This window comes from Polypterus senegalus, chromosome 5, assembly GCF_016835505.1.
Source record: "Polypterus senegalus isolate Bchr_013 chromosome 5, ASM1683550v1, whole genome shotgun sequence".
In the NCBI taxonomy this organism is placed as follows: domain Eukaryota; kingdom Metazoa; phylum Chordata; class Cladistia; order Polypteriformes; family Polypteridae; genus Polypterus; species Polypterus senegalus.
Genome location: NC_053158.1, coordinates 186,357,279 through 186,379,795, shown reverse-complemented (window position 1 = coordinate 186,379,795; position 22,517 = coordinate 186,357,279). Strand labels below are relative to the sequence as shown.

General features: G+C 41.4%; 1 protein-coding gene across 1 annotated transcript in view; it reads right to left on the bottom strand.

The window, feature by feature from the left end:
* Positions 1–22,517, bottom strand: part of lrrc24 (leucine rich repeat containing 24) — a 52,207-nt gene that overhangs the window by 6,723 nt on the left and 22,967 nt on the right. Inside the window, exons 2-4 of the mRNA XM_039753763.1 lie at positions 11,758–11,914; positions 5,242–5,520; positions 413–581 (exon numbers count right to left, since the gene is read on the bottom strand). Coding sequence (XP_039609697.1) covers positions 413–581; positions 5,242–5,520; positions 11,758–11,907 — 598 coding nt within the window. The 5' untranslated portion in view covers positions 11,908–11,914. The remainder of the gene's footprint in view (positions 1–412; positions 582–5,241; positions 5,521–11,757; positions 11,915–22,517) is intronic.

The following is a 22,517-nucleotide window of genomic DNA, read 5'->3' as shown; positions in this document are numbered from 1 at the left end:
TGATGAATGGAGGTTTCCCAAAATGAAAACCGTTCACTGAATCCAGCACCAAGGATTTCCATTTATTATAAAGGGAAATTAATAGAAAACCCTCTCATAGATGAAGTAAATAATCCATCTTCACCTTGTTCTTCTGTTGAGTCTACAGTAATCTTTTTTCAGCATTACCCTGCTGGGTGTTTTGCTTCCTTTCAACTCCGCATGACTGAAAGGCCTGCAGTTAAATTAGGGCAGATGTTTGAACTGAAGCTGTCTGCTTGGAAGTAGCGTCTCCTGAGGCAAACACTCTCATTAAAAAAGACAAATCGTGGAAACCAAGAGAAAATATATTCTGATTCTCGCAAGGTCTAATGAGCGTGCTGTCTCACCCGTGACAATCCTGATGGAAAGAGCATGTTTGGGGATGACTCACCTGTGATTCGCAGGACCTGAAGACTGATGAGAGGACGCAGGGAGGCCTGATTCAGAGTCCGCAGGTTATTGCGACTTAGGTCCAGCAAGGCTAGGGAGGACAGGCCAGCTAAGGCCTGCTCCCCCAGTAGCTCCACACTGTTCTCCTGGAGGTGGAGTTCCTGCAACCTCTGCAAGACAGTTGAAAACTTGTCAGAATGATGTTTAAGGCAGAGACCACTCAAGTTAACTCCTGGGGACCCACTGTGACTGCAAGTTTTCACCCTAACCAACGTTTGTTTTTAGCTGGACTCTTTCTCAGCTTCTGTGCTTTGGTGTCAGTCTGGAATGCAAAGCTAGGTTTGCTAATTTTGAATTGCAATGTGGCAAATATTTATGTACTGTATGTTACATGGAGATAATTTAACATTATCGCATCAAGAGGGGAGGCTTTAGAGCAGGGTTATCCAACTCTGATCCTGGAGGGCCGCAGTGGCTGCAGGTTTTCATTCTAACCCTTTTCTTGACCAGTAACCAGTTATCAATGCCAATTAACTTCTTTTTTCCCTTCATTTTAATAGCCATGTTTTAAGGATTTAGTCCTCTGAATTAAATGAAAGGCAAACAGAAATAAGGCTTGAAGTAAGTCAATAGATAACCAGCTAAATGGGAACTTCAGACTCCAACCAATTTCTTAATTAGAAGCCCATTCTTGTTGTTAATTAAACCCATAATTCAATGCCATAGCTTGTTGCTGCTCTCATTCTGCCACCGTAGACATTTCCGAAACTGCTGAGTTTCTTTTTTTATAAGAATATCATCAAGGCAACTCATAGAACAAATGGCTCTTGTTTCACAATAATTAAGATTATGTTTATAAGTAGGTTTCACATTTCTGTTATCATTTTAGCCCTAAAATAGTGACTTAACATCAGGGACCTATTTTATTGACCTTAAGGTTAGTGTTTGGGTGAGGGGAAGGCCGTCTCAGGTGGTGTCCACTTTCTGGACAAGACCCGAACAAATAAATGAACAATGGTAAATTAAAAAAAATAATTCAAGGAATCATTAAGCAGGCAAAATTTTATTCAAATTTTTGATTCATCACAGTAGTAACCTTTTGCTGATATAATAGCAAAACTGTGGTCACCCTTTTGTTCAACCAATTTCTTAATTAGAAGACCCTTCTTGTTAATTAAGCCTGTTATTTAATTCCATGGTTTGTTGCTTCTCTCATTCTGCCACTGTAGACTTTTCCAAAACTGTTGAGTTTCTTTTTTTATAAGAATACCGTCAAGGCAACTCATAGAACAAATGGCTCTTGTTCAGAAAGTGGACGCCACTTGGTTGTTTCACAGTAATTAAGATTAGGTATATAAGTAGGTCACTGTGGTGCAGTGGTAGAGCTGCTGCCTCACGGTTAGGAGACCCGGGTTTGTTTCCCGGGTTCTCCCTGCGTGGAGTTTGCATGTTCTCCCCATGTCTGCGCAGGTTTCCTCCCACAGTCCAAAGACATGCAGGTTGGTTGCATTGGCGATCCTAAATTGTCACTAGTGTGTGTGTGTGTGTGTGTATGTGTGTGCGCATCCTGCGGTGGGCTGGTGCCCTGCCCGGGGTTTGTTTCCTGCCTTGCGCCCTGTGTTGGCTGGGATTGGCTCCAGCAGACCCCCGTGACCCTGTAGTTAGGATATAGCGGGTTGGATAATGGATGGATGGATATACTGTATATCTTTATATATATAATAAGCTACCGTGGCTGTCCATTTGTCTGTCCAGGATTTTAAATCACCTGTACCTCGCAAACCATCTGACCTATTAACCTGAAATTTGGTACACATATACTATGTGACAACTACTATCCGCTTTCGGGGTGATGATTGACCTCCAAGGTTATTCCTCTTTTTATTTTTATTTTATTTTATTGTAGAATCAACTCTCGGCAGCGGCCAGCAGGGTGGCCATGCGGCGTATGCGTACGGGCACCATTCTCATTCCTACCACCTTCGCCGTCACTTCCTCTACTTCTTCATATCTTAAATCATTCTTGAGACAGATTGAAGACTAAAGTGTCACCTTAAGTGAAAAATGAAAGAAAATGTACTAAGTAATTGCAACGCAAACACTGACTTAATCAGTTTTAATGTGAAAAGATGCAGATGAAAGAAGAGAAGAAGCGGGCCGCTAGGGTGGAGAAAAGAAGAGCTGCTCAGGAAACAGCAAGTGCATCAACCTCTGAGCACACGAATGCTAAACATACAGAAAAAGAGGATGAAAACTGTAAGTCAGGTGTATTCACTGCATGTTATTGTGCAGTGTGCCGTTACTGGTATATATATATATATATTGTGCCAGATGGCTGGGGATCTTATCCAGCCGGGATGCCTGGACAGTCCACGAGAGGGACAATACCTCCCCTGGGCCACGAGAGGGTAGCTGTCCGGGTCTGCTTGAGGGCCTCTGGAACGGAGCTGGGAAGCTCATCCCTATGGGAGGACGTGGCCACCATCAGGGGGCGCCCAGACGGTTATGGAACCCTGGATGGCAGCACTTCCGCCACACTGGGAAGTGCTGCCGGAAGAAATTCCAGGGTCTCCTGACACTTCCACTACACCAGGAAGTGTCGTCAGACGGAGCACCTGGAGCCCATCCTTGTCAATTATAAAAGGGGCTGTCTCCCTCCAGTAGACGAGCTGGATTTGGGAGGAAGGAGACGGAGCTTGTGAGGAGGGGAATGGAGGTCAGAGGAAGAGAAAGAAAGAAAGAAAGAAAGAAAGAAAGAAAGAAAGAAAGAAAGAAAGAGACAGTTGTTGGTGACAAGGCATTGTGGTGCTATGAAGAAAATAAAAGTGTGTGTTTTTCATGTCCAGGGGCTGACTTTCCACAATATATAATAAAGTAGTACTCAAGCCCGGTGAATAGTGAGCAGCTTTTGTTGTTATCAAAAATATCTGAAATGACAAGTTCAGATTTTTTGGTAATTAATAATTATTATTTAACATGTAAAAAGTGCTTACTTATTTTATGTTATAACTAGACATTAAGCCAGTTACAATAACGGGCGCTAGAACAGTAGTGCATAAACATTATTAGGAACAGTCTACATTAAATGGCAAGGGACCTTGACCTCATTCTGTTTGTTGTCTTAATTTTTTTGGTAAAAATATTTTTGCAAGAAGCCTAAAGTAAAATAATATTAAAAATAAAATAGAAACGTATATGACAATACAGTAAGTATAATTAATATTGCCTTAGTGTAAAACTTTATAACAATACACAATATCTGAAGAAGATATTTAGGAAAATGTTTTTATTTTTTTACCTCAGGAAATTTTTCAATAAAATTTCATTATAGACAACATTTTTTGTAAACACTCTCTTGTTCAGGACCATCTAAAACATTGACAACGACATCTGGAAAACTTGTAACTCTTGATAATGCAACATATAACTGACCGTGGCTGAATACTGGTTCTGGCAAGTAAATGACAACTTTTTGTAAGGTTTACCCTTGAGCTTTATTAATTGTTATGGCAAAGGCTAACGTAACTGGAAATTGTCGCCTTCTTATGGTAAAGGGTAAATTAGTAGAGGATAGAGCCAAATCAATACGGGGCAAATCAATATGTCTTTCAGCCTTTCTTTTGTTGATGTTTACTTGCTGAGCTGACCGTTCTTCCAGGAGATGTTGCTTATATAGTATTTGAGTGTCTGTGTCTTTTGTCCTACTTGACGTGTCCTTTTTTTTGGGGTGGCATGTTGTTAGTAGATAGTTAGTTAGTAAACATGCACGGGGCAGTATGCGTGGCGTCTCCCCAGCAATGGATTTTATGTGCGCGGCCGCGACTACCCAATCAGCACACTCCCCAGCAATGATGTCCTTTATTTGCTTATCCTGCGCGGCCGCGGCTACGCCATTCACTGTGTGCTCAGCTTCCAGTGTGTGTGTGCGTCCACGATGCCGGTCGTGCGTGTTGCACCGAGCCTCACGCATGCGCACTTCACCAAAAGACACACACACACGGACACCTGGACGCACACAGGGGTTTTATTAAAGAGGAATAAGATATGCAGTTATTACAGAAAAATATTTTATTTGCTAAAATCATAAAGGCTGTTTTTAAAATGGGTAATTAATTTTGTATTACACTTTAAAAAGCACAGGCAGCGTAACAAGACTAGCAGCAAATATGCTTTTGTCAATAAACGTTTAAGTTCCAAACATTTTCAAAATGGACATCTTTGTCAAGAGTACCTTAAAACTACAGGAGGGTAACTGGCCTGTGCAGCAGGACCCTCACATTTTCTTGAGGTACACTGGAGGACCCATTGACGATTAATCCATTTCAGGGTCACGTGGGCCAGAGCGTATCCCAGCAACACCAGGGTGGGCTAGAAATCAGCTGTGGGGAGGGAACCAGTCAGTCACAGGCTTTTTAATTTTGCTATTTTGCAGTCCATCATTTAAATTATTTTTTCCCCACATCAAGAAACACACTATTCCCCAGAACAACAAAGCAAAAACAGGATTTTAGAAATTTTTGCAGATTTCTTAAAAATAAAGGAAGCTAAACTCTGTGTACTAAAAGCTCTGATTCAAAAAAGCATTGCTTTCAAGTTCATAAGCAGCTAAAACCTGAGTTATAAGTAATGTGTAATAGTTCAGACTTAAATGCTTCAGTAATGGCAGGATTTAGCTTCTAATTTAATAAGTGGTTGGTAATAAAAATAAGCAGTCACAGTGGTTCCTCAGGACAGAGATTAAGAACCTCAAGTATAATGAAGAACATCACAAAAATAGAGAAACAGACAGTCTTAACTCACAGGACATTGACAGTCCACACAAACACCGACCTGCAGGCCTCGGAAAGTGAAGTCATGTAGTCTTGTAATCTGATTCCCGGACAGGTACAGGATGCGCAGGTGCTCCAAGCCTTGGAACACATTGCCCGACACCAAGTGGATGCGGTTTCCATTAAGGGCTAACTCTAGGAGTTCGTTCTGGCTGCGGAAGGCACCGGGCTCCAGTGCAGAAATGCTGTTGTTTTGTAAGTAGAGGTAGTGAAGTTGGCCCAGCCTGGACAGGTCTTGCTGACGAATCTGACCGATGGCATTGTCTTGGAGGAAAATGGTCTGTGGGTTTGAAGCACATATATAAAAGAAATGTTAGGGTGCCAGAATGGGTAAACAGAAAAGAACTCCAGTAATTCTACTCTGTTGGGCCCTTGAGTAAACCCTTTTGGCTGAAAGTTGCTCTAGTGGCTGTATACAATGGCTGACCCTGTGCTCTGAATCCCAAAGGTCGTATGAAAAGACAATTCCCCACTCAGGGATCAACAAAGTAAATCAAATCAAAAAGGGCGGCACGGTGGCGCAGTGGGTAGTGCTGCTGCCTCGCAGTTAGGAGAGCCGGGTTCGCTTCCCGGGTCCTCCCTGCATGTTCTCCCCATGTCTGCGTGGGTTTACTCCGGGTGCTCCGATTTCCTCCCACAGTCATTAGACATGCAGGTTAGGTGCATTGGCAATCCTAAATTGTCCCATGTGTGTGTGTGTGTGTGTGTGTGCCCTGCGGTGGGCTAGCACCCTGCCCGGGGTTTGTTTCCTGCCTTGCGCCCTGTGTTGGCTGGGATTGGCTCCAGCAGACCCCCATGACCCTGTATTTAGAATATAGCGGGTTGGATAATGGATGGATGGATCAAATCAAAAAAAAAATATGTAGGCTGACTGAAATCAGACCAATTTACAGATTCAGATTCCTTCTTTTTATGTCTTTTTTGCTCATTTTTGATTTTGTTGTTTATATTAATATTTTTGTACATGATTATTATTATCTGTATGATGATGCATTCTTTGTCATTATTGTTGGTCATTTAGTTTCAACGTGTGTACCATAGTCCGGCTGGGACGCTTCCATGCTGGGAGGACCAGGGGAGCAAGAGTGGCCAGAGCGTTGCAGCCCCCCTGGGTTGTAGTAGTGCCTAGGACTCCCACAGGGCTCCATGGGAGTTGGAGTTTGGTGCAGCCCGTGGGCACCACCAAGGGGTGCTGCAGCAGCTGTTGAGCCCTCATGGGCAGTTCTTCCGCCACACCCGGAAGTGCTGCTGGAAGTAGGTCATCAAACAACTGGAGCACTTCTGGGTGCCTTACGTAAGGGTCCAACAGGCATTACTCGATGAGCCAGAGTCGGGAAGAGGGAGACGAAGCTTGCCAAGGAGGAATGGAGGAGTAAAGAGAGAGAAAACAAGAAAAGAAGAAGAATTTGTGTGGCATTGTGCTTTTGGTACTGTGCTAGACTTGTAGGAGATGGGGAAGACGTTTCCCACAAAGGAGACAAAGAAAATAAAAAGTGTGTGTGTTTTGAACTTGTGCCTTCTGTGTCTGTTTGTGTCGGGTAGTGTGGCTGGCCTGCCCTCTGTTGGCCACACTACGTATTTTCTGCCATGTTCCTTGCGTTTTGAGGGTTGTTCTCAAAGATGCAGAGCCACCTGTCTACCTACCAAGTCCAATAAAGGCTGGGGAGACCTTCTGCCTAACGCAGTTCATTGAATACACTTGTGGTGTTGGTGAGTTTGTGACATTTTGATTATTTATTGAGGATTAACTGGACTTTGACCTCTTGCTCTGTTTTTCAACCTCTCTTTGAATTTGTGTTTGCTACTGGATTGTTTATTTCAGGCAACTCCTTCTGGGCCTTTTTTGCTTCTCAGAGCTTTCATTGTTACAGATCATAAATATTTATTTTATTTGTAAGAATTCTTTGTTTGTCCTTTTGTGACTAGTTGAGGTCTGACTCTTTTTGTTTATATTGGTGGTTCAATATGTTGTGCTCCAGCAACAATGAAATCAATGCATGAGGCCTTGTTAAAAGCAAACTGAGTCCCAAAATCAATCAAACCCACTAGAGAGGGAGATCTCTGCTATACAATAGAATAATTAATAAAAGTTGTGACAGATAGGGGGTGCTGTCATCCCCTTGAACCCTCAGACCAGGCACCAGATACCAGGTAAAAGTCCAATAATTATTTTTATTATTACAATAATGTGCACAAAGCACCCTCCACTCCACAATACTCATAAACACTAATAAATCAATAATCAATACACAATAATCAATCCTCCACTCTCCCAGACGCGTTGTCCCCTGCCACCTGACTCAGCTCAACCCTGGGATCTCCCACAGTCCTTTTTAAAGTCCTTGACCCAGAAGTGTTTCTCGCTCTCTGTCCATGTGTCCACTTCCGGGTCAGATAAAAACTCCTTTTCTTCAACCTGGAAATATGTCATTTCCTCTGTTCACGTGACTGGGACGTACTTCCGGGCTGTATGGCAAATAGTCCTTGGTTCTCCCTACAGCGTCCTCTGGCGGTCCCCATGGTATCCAGCAGGGCTGTGAATAAACACTCCAATGTCCATGATGCCCTGCCAGAATCCGGGGCACCTCTATGCTACAGGGAGGGCTCCATCTGGCGGCCTGGGGGTATTGGCCGGGATGAATGGCCGGCCATATACCACAAAATATTAAATTAAAAAATAACATCTGTGTGTTGTCGTAGTACACTATTATCACTCTTTCTTGTTCCTTTTCCAGTAATACTTCTCTGATCACCCTGCAACCTTTAGGATATCTTTCTTTTCTTTAATATACTGATACCAGGGAATACAGTCAAACCTTAATTTGCAGCATTACTCTCACTAAAGTCATTAAAGATGTTAAATCTTTTTCAGTGACATCTGGATGTTGCAATCATTATCAGTTTCATTATCTGAATTGCAAGACATGGTCACAACTTACAGAACTCACAATATTAAACATTAAAAACTAGCATTACGTCAGTACAAAGCTCAACATTGAAAGGTAAAGTCAAACACTGCCTGTCAACTGTCACAGGCCAAGTTTAACAATACTATTAATTTTAAAAGTGATTGAGTTTTAAAAATGGGTGCTGTAATAAATTGTGAATTGTTGTTTGTTACAGTGTTGCCAGATCATAGGATTTATCCACTTTTATGGGATTTTTAGAGTGTCTCCGCTTGACATCAATGGATATAATAATAAGGGAGTGAGGACTCAGGTTAAAAAGCAGTGTTAAGGTAATATACAAGATCCCAGTTAGAGTTGGTCTATACCAGAGATCTTTTTTAAGTCCTTACCTCTTTGATCTGGTAATGGACGTGTTAACACTTGAGATACAACACCAATCCTCCTGGTGTTTGCTTTTTTCTGATTATGTTGTATTGTGTAGCACCAGAAAAGAGGAAGTGGAGAGGACGTTGGAAGAGTTGAGAAGGGCTTTGGAAGACAGAGGATTGAATAAAAATAGTGAAGACAGAATATATGAGGTTTAATGATGATCAGGTCCAGGATGCAGAAGTTAGTCTGCACTGAGAGCTATGAAAAGAGTGGATAAGTTTAAATTTCTAGAATCAGTGGTAGGCCAAGATGGAGAATTACATGCAGAGATAACTCAAAGGGTGCAATGTGGATGGAACAATTGGAAGAAGGTATCAGGAGTATTGTGTGATCAAAGAATTAAGGCAAAGGTTAAAGGTAAGATTTAAAAGACAGTGGTAGGATCAGTAAAGAGGTATGGAGCTGTGATATGGGCACTAAAGGAAGCACGAGAGAAGAAGTTCGATATGGCAGAAATGATAATGTTGAGATGGATGTGAGGACTAACAAAAAATGGACAGAGTGAGAAATGAGACAATCAGAGGTACAGCAACAGTGGGAGGAGAGATATCTAAGAAAATGCAGGAGAGTAGGATGATGTGGTATGGACATGTAATAAGGTGGGACAATGAAGATGTGTGATGGAAAGAGAATGTGAGAGAGGCCAAAGTGGAAGTGGATGGATAAAGTAAAACAAGATCTTAATTGTTTATAACTAACATATCAAAGATGCTAAGAACGGTCCCATGAAGTAAAAGTTTTCAGCAGAATGTCTTAAAAAAACCTGAGTGAAAACCATGAAGTCATAGAAAATCCATAGCCTAAAGCCAGAAACTGTGAAAAATGAGTTCTGACTAAACAGTGAGATCGATAACAGATACGAATTACCTCTAATTAGGAGGCTAGCTACAATAAAAAAGTCTGCCTTCACTTTGGTCCTCCATGGACTCCACTTTCTAACCCATGTATCCAACTTAGAGTTGTGGAGAGCCGTTGCCTAACCCTGCAGCATTAGGTGGAAAGCAGCTTATGCACACAGTTCAACTAACATCTAGAACCACACAATCACAAATCTTCAGTTATTTGTACAAAGTCTTCCCAGGTACCTGCAAAAAGAAGCGTGATGGATGTCTTCTTTGATGTGTGGCTGTTCAGGCGGCCATTTCCTTTACATCATACCCCTTTATTTTGACTGGACAGCAGTTACATCCATCTCCTGGTACTCAGCAACTTTCTCTTTAACTGCACCTATCCTTCTGAGTTGTAATCGACATTAATTGAACACCAGTTTTCACTTTTGTACTTTCTGTGTACTTTTATTTGGTATGAGCAGTTAGTAATATTTTACTGCTATGTTGGTGACAGAATCACAGCACTATTTTGAAATTTCATTTTGTTGTGGGCACTGCCATTCTGTGGTCTTTTTCTGATGGACGTGGCCATGTTGTTTGTGGAAAGGATGTCCGTTGCCAGTCAAATGATATGTGATGTGACCTCTGTTTAATGACAACAGCACATTATATGCTGTGGAGGGTGACCGGGTCTGCTTATGTTCCGCGGGAGCAGCCGTGGGCTCCTCAGTACCTCCCCTGGGACGCTTGGTGGCAGCCCCCCTGTTGAACGATGATGAATCAGTCTCCCGCAGGGTTCCCTGAGAGATGGAGTCCTCCACAAACCTGTTGGGATCTGGGGTGGCCGCCAGGGGGCGCGGCATTGATCGCTGAGCCCAGCCGGTCTAACCTTCGGCTCCACCCAGGAGTGCAATTGGAAGCAGGTGAGCAAGCACCGCGAGCACTTCCGGGAGGGCCATAAAAGGAACCAGCAACCACCACTCAGGGCTAGAATCGGGAGGAAGAGGATGAGGTTGCCTGAAAGGAGTGGTGGTGATGCGAGAGGAAGAGTGTGGTCTGTAGTTGTGCTTTTGGGACTGTGTATTGCCTGTGGGGTTCATGGGGAAGACGTGCCCCACGGGTGAAGAAAATAAAAGTCGTGTGTTATTTGTACACGTGCCTCTGTGCCGGGTCGGGCGCTATATAGCGCCTTTATCACAATACCTATATCTTTTTATTGGATTAAAATTTAAAACCAGATTTAAGGTTCTGTGTTAGGTATTGACAAAGATAATAGCTACTGCAGTTACAACCTTTTCGCAGTGTTTATTTTGACCACAATGCTAATTCTGCTTACAGATTTTGATGCTCAATTTTTTCAGTGTTTTTGGTTCATAACTGTCACCTGTATATATCTGACCTTGATTCTGCCTTCTTCTTCCTGGTGCTTTCACTCCTGTTGCACCCTTTCATGTCACCTGGAAGGCACTTTTCTTTCTTGGTCTGTCTTTGTATGGAAGAAGCTAAACAGCGCTTCCACAAAGATTTTAGCACAGAGCTTTTTATTTTGTCTTTATTGTTAGGATTCTTATGTCCATGTAGCTCTTACTAAATTGAGATCACTATAATTACCAGCTTGTATGAATTGTGAAGGACGACAAAAGAGGACACACAGCATTTTTTAGTCTGTGTGGTTGTCACGAGTAGTAGAGAATGTCACAACAGAGCAGACTGAATAATAATCCAGAGAGCTACTTCCTCACACAAAGACTTCCTCCTTCAGCTGATTTGTAGCACATACAGCATGTCTAGACTTCTGATTTCTTGCCTCACATCTACGCACTTTACTGTACTGGATAAATCGGTCAACTGCCACCTGAGTAACATAGCATAACATTCTCAACCCTGCTTATTACAAGTCAGCATCAAATAGGGGACAGCGTCATACACAAGACAGAAATGAACCCTGGACAGAACATCAGTCCAACACAGGCGCCACTCACACTCACACAAGGTCAGTTTATAATCACTTGTTAAGTTACCCTGCAGGTCGTTGGGGACGTGGAAGGAATATTAGATTATCCAGAGAAGAATTCATGCAGACACAAGGAGAATGTACAAGATTTACACAGACAATAAGGATTCAAACCCAGGACACTAGGTCTATGAGACAGCAGTGCTAACCACTGAGCCTCTGTATTGCTTGTCTCATTTAAGTGACTGAACACAATTACACTTATTTAAAGCACCTTAGATTTTCCTTGTAATTTGAGTACCAACATTCCTTTCTAGAGTTGGGGCTAGGAAGAAAAAAAAACTAATCTTGATTAAAATGACCTAATAATTGCTTGCTGCCAGTGGTCTGATTACCTGAGTGGTGGATGGGACGTCAGCTGGAATCTCCTGCAGCCCCAGAGAGCCACACTCAACTGTTAGACTGTAACAGCGGCACCCAGATGGGCAAGCAGGTGCCTGAGTGAAGTGGAGAATGACAGCGATGATAAACATCATGTCCGTCATGCTGGAGCTGCAAGGGAGGAACAAGAAAAAAAAAAAGAAGGGAGGCCTTGTTAGAATAGAAGTACACCTTCGACAGAAACCACCATCACAAAGCATTAAGGTAAGCTGAGCTTGTAGAAAGCCCCTTCATTAAAAAACCCTACCTGCTAATCTGCCCACGTATTTCCATCTCTACCATCTCAATCACGTCTTTCCCTCTGAGGTCTACTAAGTAATTTGTTTTCTGCTGAACCGATCCAATTTCAAGTTTCAATTAGATTAAGGAAAACTGTTGCCTAACAATTAAGATACAAGCAGCTGGAATGTTTCAAAAGAGAAATGAAACAGGATTGTGGCTGTCAGATGTAGGCAGGTTCAGAACAACAACGCAACACCTTCTGTCAATGAAATAAAAAATCGGGAGTGGTCTCCCCTAGACTTTCTCGTATACTCAGATATGGGGATGGATATTTGAGGAGTAGTCAATGATTATATTTTTATATTATGTACATTAAAGAACCATCAACAAAAAATTATTATAAAAGTAACATTGAATAAATCGGACTCTGCAGCTGCACGAATAAAAGGTAAAGTACCACTTCCGGTTAGTGGAAATAGCCCAAAAGTTGATAGAAATCAACATTTTGTGCCTAATATTTGTATGCAAAATTTGGTTGACCTAAGTGAAAGCGTACTCAAGTTATCATGTTTACACGCATACACTGTAACAGGCAGCTGGGATTCTTATCCAGCCAGGACACCTCCAGCAATACCTCCCCCGGGACGACAGAGGGCAGCCCCCCTGGCTTGCTACAGTGCCACGGAGCAGGGAAGCTCAACCCTGCTGGGGCACGTGGCCACCGCCAGGGAGCATATGAGGAACAGTTGAGCCCTCCTCTGCAGGGCTGCCATCACACCTGAAGTGCAGCAGGAAGGAGATCATGGAACAGCTGGAGCACTTCTGGGGGCTCTATAAAAGGGGACAGCTGCCACAAATCAGAAAGCTGGAGTCGGGAGGAGGAAGAAGACGAAGCTTACGGAAGTGGAGTGGAGGAGGCAGAAGAGACAAGCAGAGAAAGGAACTGTGTACTGAGTGGTGATTTGAAACTGTAAATGAAGCCTGTATAGTGCTAGGACTTGTGCCTCTGTGTCTGGTGTGTCGGGAATAGGTTTCAAAACACACACACAAATGTAATTCCTAAAATGGTATTTTCAGACTCAGGGACGTCTAAAACGTCGACAAATTCTCGAAATGGAATTTTTGGAGGATTACAATAGTTTCCCTATATTTTGTATACAAGAAAGTCAGGGAGGTCTAAAACATCAAGATTCATCAAAATCTCGACATCGAATCTTTGGACAATTACAACACTATCCCTATATTTTGTAACCGAGAAAGTAAAAAGAATGGCCTGCCCACCATATAATACAGTATATAGATTGTCACATTAATAGAAGGGATTACAAGGAAATTTTTATTAATCAGGGTCTGAATAATAATTGTGTTGTCATCACTAATATTAATAATAGTCAAAGGTTTATCTATCTATCTATCTATCTATCTATCTATCTATCTATCTATCTATCTATCTATCTATCTATCTATCTATCTATCTATCTATCTAATAAACAAGAGAAATTTAATCTCAGGTAACAAATGAAACACAACAGATTTCAATATATCCATCCATCCATTTTCCAACCCGCTGAATCCGAACACAGGGTCACGGGGGTCTGCTGGAGCCAATCCCAGCCAACACAGGGCACAAGGCAGGAATCAATCCCAGGCAGGGTGCCAGCCAACCAGGACACACACACACACACCAAGCACACACTAGGGCCAATTTAGAATCGCCAATCCACCTAACCTGCATGTCTTTGGACTGTGGGAGGAAACCAGAGCGCTAGGAAGAAACCCACGCAGACACGGGGAGGACATGCAAACTCCACGCAGGGAGGTCTCCTAACTGCGAGGCAGCAGCGCTACCACTGAGCCACCGTGCCACCCTTCAATATATCCATCCATCCATTATCGAACGTGCTATATCCTAACTACAGGGTCACGGGGGTCTGCTGGAGCCAATCCCAGCCAACACAGGGCACAAGGCAGGAAACAAACCTCGAGCAGGGCACCAGCCCTCAGCAGGATTTCAATATATTGTTATTTAATTTTTTTTTCAAAAAAGTAAGCAATATTCAGAAACCATGTGGTAAAAAATAAACTGACCCTTTCAAGTTTCATGATAATTTTAACACAGTATTTAGCTGCCAGTTGTTATTAATCAAATGCTCAGAGAAATCAAGGAAAACTCAAGAACTACATTATGTCACCTACAGACTTTGGTGAGGATATTAACTGCTCACATTCATGACAATACAATTAGAAAAAGACTGAACAAGTATGGCTTTCATGGAAGGATGGCAAGGTGAAATCTCCTCTCCATAATGAATATGGCTGTAAGGTTTAAGATTGCCAAATCACATCTGAACAAAGCAGAAAAATTCTGGAACAATTCTGGACTGATGAGACCAAGCTGGAGATGTTTTGTCATCATGTGAGAACCAAACACTGTGTTAACACCTTATTCCAACTGTCAAGTGCGGTGGTGAAGAGGTAAAGATTTATTTCCCGGGTCATAAGACCTGGAAAATTTGCAGCCATTGAGAAAAACATGAACTGTATTACCGTGTCTTCCTTAGTGATGGCTTATTGTTCTGACCAGTGTGTCATTAGTTGGTGTTGTTCTTAAGCTTGTTGTTGGGGTTCAGGTGTGCCTCCATGTCTGATGTAATTTTTGCCACACTGACTTAGGATACAAGATGCCACATCTGCATCTCTGCATTCTCTGTGCAGTGTGTGGCAAAAACCTATCCTATGGGGACATGCCTTTATGTCATTTTCACCAGTGACATGTCAAGTATGCACCTGATCTGATGGACCCTAACCTAAGCTAACCTAACCTAACCTTAATATAATATATACATCATATAAATAATAATTATTGAAATACTTTAAAAATAATTAATTAATTACAAAATTAATAGTGTAATGTGACTGCTTACAATGCTGTTACAATGACATTCTGTTTCATTTATTGGATCTCTATGGATGCTCTGTTGTTAAAGCATGACATCATTAGTTGGGATATTTTTATTCGAATCAGAGTAGAGTTGTTGTTCCTCAAGATCAAAATGAGCCAGTTGAGGTGCATTGGGCATGGCATAAGGATATCCACTGGGCGGCTCCCGTAGGGCTCCTATGGGAAGGTCCCACCAGATGGAGACCCTGTAGCAGACCAGCTGGATGGATTATATCTCTTAACTGGTTTGGGAATGCCTGGGAATTCTGTTGCTGGAGACAGGGAAGTCTAGGGTGACTTACTTGGCCTGCTGCCACTCCCGCCCTTACCAGGAAAAGCTGTTTAAGAATTTGAGATTGATGAGAAGAGATGAGATGGGCTAGGGTGGGGGATATCTATTGCAGGATCCTTGGTGGTGGATGCAGGGGGTAGCAGTGATGTAACAGATATCTAACAGGTCTGCATAGTTGTTGCTACTGCTGTTTGGTGCTTTCAGGTGTCTCAGTAGCATCTTCATTGTTGAGATCACCACCTTTGCTACTGGTTTTTAGAACAAATCTTTCCAAATACCCATCTAGTGCCACTATTGCAACCACCTTCCTTCTTTTCTAATCATCCATTCTGTTTCCTTTTTGTATGCCAGAGCAGGGTTTGCCAATTCTGCTCTCCCCTAGATAGCTCTGAATGTAGGTTGCTGTCCCAACCATGGAACAGTAAATCAGATCTTTATCCTTGCATAGACCTTTGCTGATTCTGACTACATGTGCTTTGTGGATTTCATCGTGTACACCATGGTGACTTATGGAAGTTCTTCAATAGTGTGGAGTTCTGCGGGGCTGCTGCTGTAAGGTTTTCAAGCTCGGTGTTTCTAGACGTAGAGTTGTGCTCACATATTTGATGCTGAAGTCGGGTGTGTTCATTGTCGGTGTTGAATTACACCAAGAATGCAGCCTGTCTTTTGTTATTTTCATGCAGAGGATGTCAGGTTGCAGTTGAGGATTACAGATTATACAGTTTGAAAGCCTAAGGGTTGCTTTATGCTGTTTATCGGTTTCGTCTTATTGGCCTCATCAGACTGTGACTGCCAGTATGCACTCGAAAAGGTTTGCAGCTGATTGTGATGGAGTTGGGATGAGAATTAGCACCGCTAAACATGAGATTGCAATTTTGAGATTGCAAAAATTCAAGTTCTTCAAGTGAGAGTAAAAATGATCATGAGAACGACCAACTGTTATGAATCAGTAAATCATTGTTACCTTATTTTGTTGTTTTTGATCATTTATTTGTAATGGCCTAGTTGTGCATTTTTATAAAACTCTATTTTCATCGTGGGCTGCATCAGGAGTGGGCAGGAGAAGGAGTATAGGAAGCTAATCAAGGACTTTGTTAAATGGTGCGACTCTATCCACTTACACCTGAACACTAGCAAAACCAAGGAGCTGGTGGTGGATTTTAGGAGGCCCAGGCCCCTCATGGACCGCTTGATTATCAGAGGTGACCGTGTGCAGAGGGTGCAGACCTATAAATACCTGGGAGTGCAGCTGGATGATAAATTGGACTGGACTGCCAATACTGATGCTCTGTGTAAGAAAGGTCAGAGCCGACTATACTTCCTTAGAAGGTTGGCGTCCTTCAACATCTGCAGTAAGATGCTGCAGATGTTCTATCAGACGGTTGTGGCGAGTGCCCTCTTCTACGCGTTGGTGTGCTGGGGAGGCAGCATAAAGATGAAAGACGCCTCACGCCTGGACAAACTTGTGCTGTCACCGTCCTGCTCCACTGACAGATTGAGGAGATCGTTCCTCCCCCACATTATGCGACTCTTCAATTCCACCCAGGGGGGTAAACGTTAATATTATACAACGTTATTGTCTGTTTTTACCTGCATTTTTATTACTCTTTAATTTAATATTGTTTTTTGTATCAGTATGCTGCTGGATTATGTGAATTTCCCCTTAGGATTAATGAAGTATCTATCTATCTATTTATTTTCAAGGAATACACTTTTTTTGCGCTTTTTGAATTAACTTTATAGTTTGAGGAAGATATTTTTTTATACATTTTTATAAATAATTATGTTTTTGCTGTTTTATTTTAATTGTGTCACAACAGAATTTTTGAGTCCTTGCACTTAGTTAACACATTGCTAGGGTGCCCATCACAGTTGCTAGGGATTGCATCCCATGTGGGACTGACTATGCAAAACTTCTGCTATAAATCTCTGCACAACGCCTTAGTCCTTTGTCCGAGGTCATGAATTTAATTCTGAAAAGATCTTAGAGTGCGCAGCATTTGATATTCTGTTAACAATTCACTGTTTTGTCTCTTGATTGCATTTTTAGCCTTGGCACTTTGGTTCTGGTTACACCCTCAAGCTTTTTTGATAAACATCTCTGACCAGTCCTGTGCTTACAGTTAGATGTTTGTGTTTTCATTTTTGCTTTTGAGAAATAAAACCTTGGTACTTAGTAAACTATTTCAGTGGCAGCATTTTAAGAAGACACTCATCTCCTGGTGCATTTCTAGTAATAACTTAGCAGTTATGGTTGCTCAGTGAATACTGTGCCAGTATATAAGATGAAAGGGCTGGTTAGAAATCCTAAACCGGTAAGCCTAGCTGGGGTGTAGTCCACCCAAGCTGCTTTTGAGCTCCCATTATTGGCCCAATATCAACAAATCGCTGCAGCAGCTGCTCTTTAGCAGACATGGCTTCAGACTGTGATGGTGAAGCAGGAATTAATTCCTAAGACAAAATTTTCAGTTTACCAGAGCATCTACATTCTCACCTATGGTCAATAGCTCTGTGGATGGACCAAATGAATGGGGTTGGATTTACAAGTAGCTGAAATTAAGAGTCACTTTCTGTAATAAGTTACTCAGCAATACAGTAGTACCTCATAGTAGAAGCACTGCTTCCCATGATCAAAACGCACCAATTGGGCACATAAAGAATGCAACTGGGGAACCTACTACAGAAAGAGTACCAGACACAGAAGACTAGGTGCAAGATCTTAGACATGCTGGAGGAAGTACAGTATATCTCATAGCTGTCCTGGAATCACCTGGAATTCCTCAGAAGGTGTTGGAAGATATTACTTACCAAGACTGAAAATGATAATGATGATCAACACTTAGTTAAGGAAAGTTAACCATTAAAGAATTAAATTTTTAGGCAAAAGTGCAGTGCCTTGTTTTTGCATTACATTAGTTAATTTAGTGGTACTAGGTAATGCTTTAGCTCTGTGTCTGTCCTGCAGGTGTCCAACCTGCCCAACCCCAGAAGCAACATCTAACCTGGAAATAGTTCAGAGAGCGGGGCTAAACCAACTGCATAGCCAATAGTCCAGGGAGTATGGAGTGAGGGGGAAAGTGGCTGGCAAAAACTTACCTAGTATGAAGAAGGAGTCAAAGGAGAAGGAATGGAAAATGAGACAGGGCGCAGTTTTTTGTAGGAACTCTATCTAAGATGGGGTGTCAGCTCAAGAACAGTAATAATAGTTGCATGTGCATCGGAGGCGTACCTTCCAGACTCATCAGACGTTTGTCATGCCACTCCGGAATGTGAGGGGCCGCTGTCACAAACTGTGTCATCTCTCTCTCTCCACATCTCTGAGATGATTCCCTGTGAGGGCAAATGACTGCACCCCTCCAGGTCAGAACGCTGTAAATGTCAGGCTCCCTGGAGAGAGGGCATCAATTACCAGACCAAGCTGACTGAAAGACAATAATCTCTCCCAAGATAGCCGCCAAAAGATGGGTAAATGTTGCCTTCCAAGGCTGATTTCTTTGCACCTAATACATGCTGTTTTGCTTGTGCCATTGAGAACCATTATTATTTTCGCTTTGTTAGAATTAGAAGGGATGACCCAGCTGGTGTCCCAAATTTTCGCATCTCTGGGCTGTGTCATTCCCCCACTTGAGGACATAGTATAAAGGCTAATGGAAACCAACCAGGTTAAGAAAGGCACTCCCAGAACGGGCTACCAATGAGCATTACACTTTTTAGAAGTCTACAACCTGCTTTATAAAAATGAAATCTCTGAACTCACCATCTGCCTTTACTTCATGGGAGTTAATCACTCTTTGTGCGATGAGCCTGAGTCAATTGACCACCCTCACATTACAGAAACAGAATGTTTAAGCTCCATACAGTATAGCTCATCAAGTATGAATTCATTTTTAATAGTAATATCTCTTAGCATTTTACTTAGTTCAGTTCAATTTAATATGAAAGGCATCATTACTGAGCACAGGCTTAGAGGGCATGCAGAAACTGCAATGCATTAGCAGTCAACCATAAAACACGCAATTTATAAAACAGAAGCAATATTCAAGATTAACATAAACAAGTAATGACAGTATCAGTGCAGTGGGAAACAGGAAAAACAAAAACTTGTGCCAACTGCATTATTGGGAAGGATAAACCTTTAGAAATATATCACAGAAGTGATGACGTGTATCATCTAGTCATCCACTCTCTCATTCCTATATTAAGTGTTAGATGGTATTGAACTTTCATCAAGCAAACAAATCAAACACACAGATTATTCTTTTTGGCCTTTCCTCTTCCAGTAATAGTACCAAAAGCAACCCTGGTCCACTAACTCCACACATTAGGGTCCATTAGAACTTTAAACGTTAGACAGATTTAGACAAGAACAGGCCCAACAAACATTAAGTTGAGTTTGCAAGGTCCTTAAAGTCCCACTGTATACCACACTACTGGGTAACGTATTCCGTGTGTAGTAGTAGTAATAATAATAATAATAATAATAATATCAGAATTATAAAAGGAGGCTTGAAATGTGGGTATGCAGCTTTCCTCAGGATTTATCAAAGAAAACTTGAAGGGAGAACTTGTGTATAGTTACAGCAACTATGACCCATCCGCATGCAACATTTTAGAGAAACTGGGAAATGACGACACCCTAAATCAAGTATTGAATTGTAGTCAAACTAGCTACATGGCGACTCACGCATATAATAATTCATATCGCCGAGCCGTTATTATAGTGTGCGTTGACGTGTTTAGGAGAAAAGGACATAAATATATCCATTGTGTTTTATTATCTTATAAGTGTTATGGGTTTGGTGTGTCTTTCGTGTGATGCCAAGATATTTTGTGCCCAATTTATCCTGCCCTGAACTTGTAACTAAGGGAACAATGAGATCATTATTATTAAGTATATTTTAAGATTTTATAAATAAGAAGTTTATCTTTAGAAATAAATGCGTCAAAGACTTTTAACATGTAAACTATACCTTCAAATTATAAGAAAAATGCAGTTATGACATTAAGACATACCGAATGTCTGTGTGCTGATTGATGTACATTTAAATAATTCAGATGATATGTAAATGAACTTATTGTATAATATCCTAATTCTGTCATTTTTGCTCAATTGGCTGAAGTTAACTGGTAGAGCACACTTTGACCAATTCTTTCAAGCTTGAAGAAATAAAGACGGCCATTCTGAATTACATTTGTGAAGGAGACTCTCATTTAGGTTTACTTTCTGTTAAATTCATTGATTATTTAGTTTCTGTGGGTCCAAGTATCTTCTTTGATGTTCCCTTTGTTTTGTGGATGGTCCCCCAAGAGGTAGTACCACCTGTTCATCACCACAAGGGGCTGCCCTCAGCTCTGTTAAGGCTAAAAAAGAAAACCCACAGTCCCTTGTGGTTCATTGAATGCACTCGTGGTGGGGTGAGTTTCGCTGGTGTTTATTCTGTACTTTTTGTGATTTTTTGGATTTGTTTTTTTACCTTTGCCTACTGAATTGTGTATTGGGACTTGTTGGTCTCTGGATTGCCTTTTCCAACTCCTTTTGCATCTTGGCCTCCATGGAGCTTTGTTACATAGCATTCTTTTGTACAAAAGAATCTTTTATTTATGAAGATACTGCATTGTCATTTTTGAGTCTAGCCTGGATTTGATATTTTCCCTGTTCTAGTGTGCATTTTGAGTCATTTTGGGCTCTGTGAGCTTTTGAATTCTTTAGTTCATAACAAATGTATTGTTTTATAGGCTTTTTCTTATCTCTTATTTTATTGATGTAAAGTACTTTGGCCAACTTTTAGTTGTTTTCAAAGTATTATATAAATAACCATGACTTGACTTGACAGCCTCCCAGCCCATTATATTTCAGTCAGGGTTCCTCCCCTGGATGGGCTTCAGATCTTTGTTTTATGCCTTCATTGTTCATGTTTGATTCATGTATGGTAATATAAAGTTATATTAGAAATATGATATTACTTGTGTATTTTATTAACTCGGAGTATTGTGTATCAGCTGCTTTTGTTATGTGCGTGGTTCCCTAGGAGGTGGGATCACATGCCCATCACTGCCAGGGACTGTCCTCAGCCCTTTAAAGATGAGGGATTCCCACAATTCTTAGCTGTTCATTTGAATGCACTGACGAGTGATGAGTTACTGTGATCTTCTACGTTTATTGAGATTTTGAGTTCATGCTCTGTTTTTGACTGTCTTTCTGTATTAGGATTTTTACTTGTATTTGATTGCCTTATTGTTTTGCCTTTTTGCTATTAAAGAACATTTTTGTGAAAAATGCAATTTTTTTTTAAGATCCTAAATTTTGTATCTAACTTGGGTTTTTGAAGGGATTTTCCCCTTTATTCAGAATTTTTAGAAGTACCCTTGGGACTCATGTGCTTTGGAACTTGCATCATAACACAGCCATTTATCTACAATAATATCTAACTGCAGAACCACAAGAGCTGCAGCACCATATATCACCTCATGTCTACACCAGCAGTTTCATGATAGAAGATAACCTTAGAGGTTAGTTTGGTTACCATCTAGCATAAATGGGTAAGATTAGGGGTAACGTAAGGTTAGGGGTTAGTTTTGTTAAGTTTAGGGGATAGTGTGGTTAGCATGTAGAAAAACAATTTAGATTAGGGGTAAGTTAAGGTTAGGGATTAATGTCAGCATGGAGTACGGACATGAGGTGACATCACTTCCACTGTGAAACTGTTGGTGTAGACATGAGATGCGGCTCTGCAGTTAAATTCTTCTCATTTATCTAGCTACCCATTTGCCAACTCATTTATCTTGGTCAGCATTTTAGGCTTGGGGTTTAAACCAGTGGCACACTCGGCTCCATGCCAGTCCTTCCCAAAGTGTGTTCAAACCATCACCCATACACATTGAGACAGGAAAAATCTTAAGACACCAATTGATGTTACATACATCTAGACTGTGGAAGGTAATGGAGACACCCATGTGAACCAAAGGGGAACATACAGATTTTACACACAGTGGAATCAAATCCACATTACAGGACTGGTGTTACAGTAACATTAAACATTGTGCCACCATGCCAACCAACCCGGTCAAATTTAAAACATAATTAACTGTAATTTACTGCCCTAGAGTTACTTGAAAGTGTTTGATGTTCTACAAAATCTAAAAGACCTGCAGCCAAAGACAGAGTGGGTGGCTGTAGCTCTTTCAGTATGTGCCCACTTAGTATGCAGTGCATAAGCAAGCAATCTGAAGTTTGAGAAAGAGACGAAGTAATGATTAGA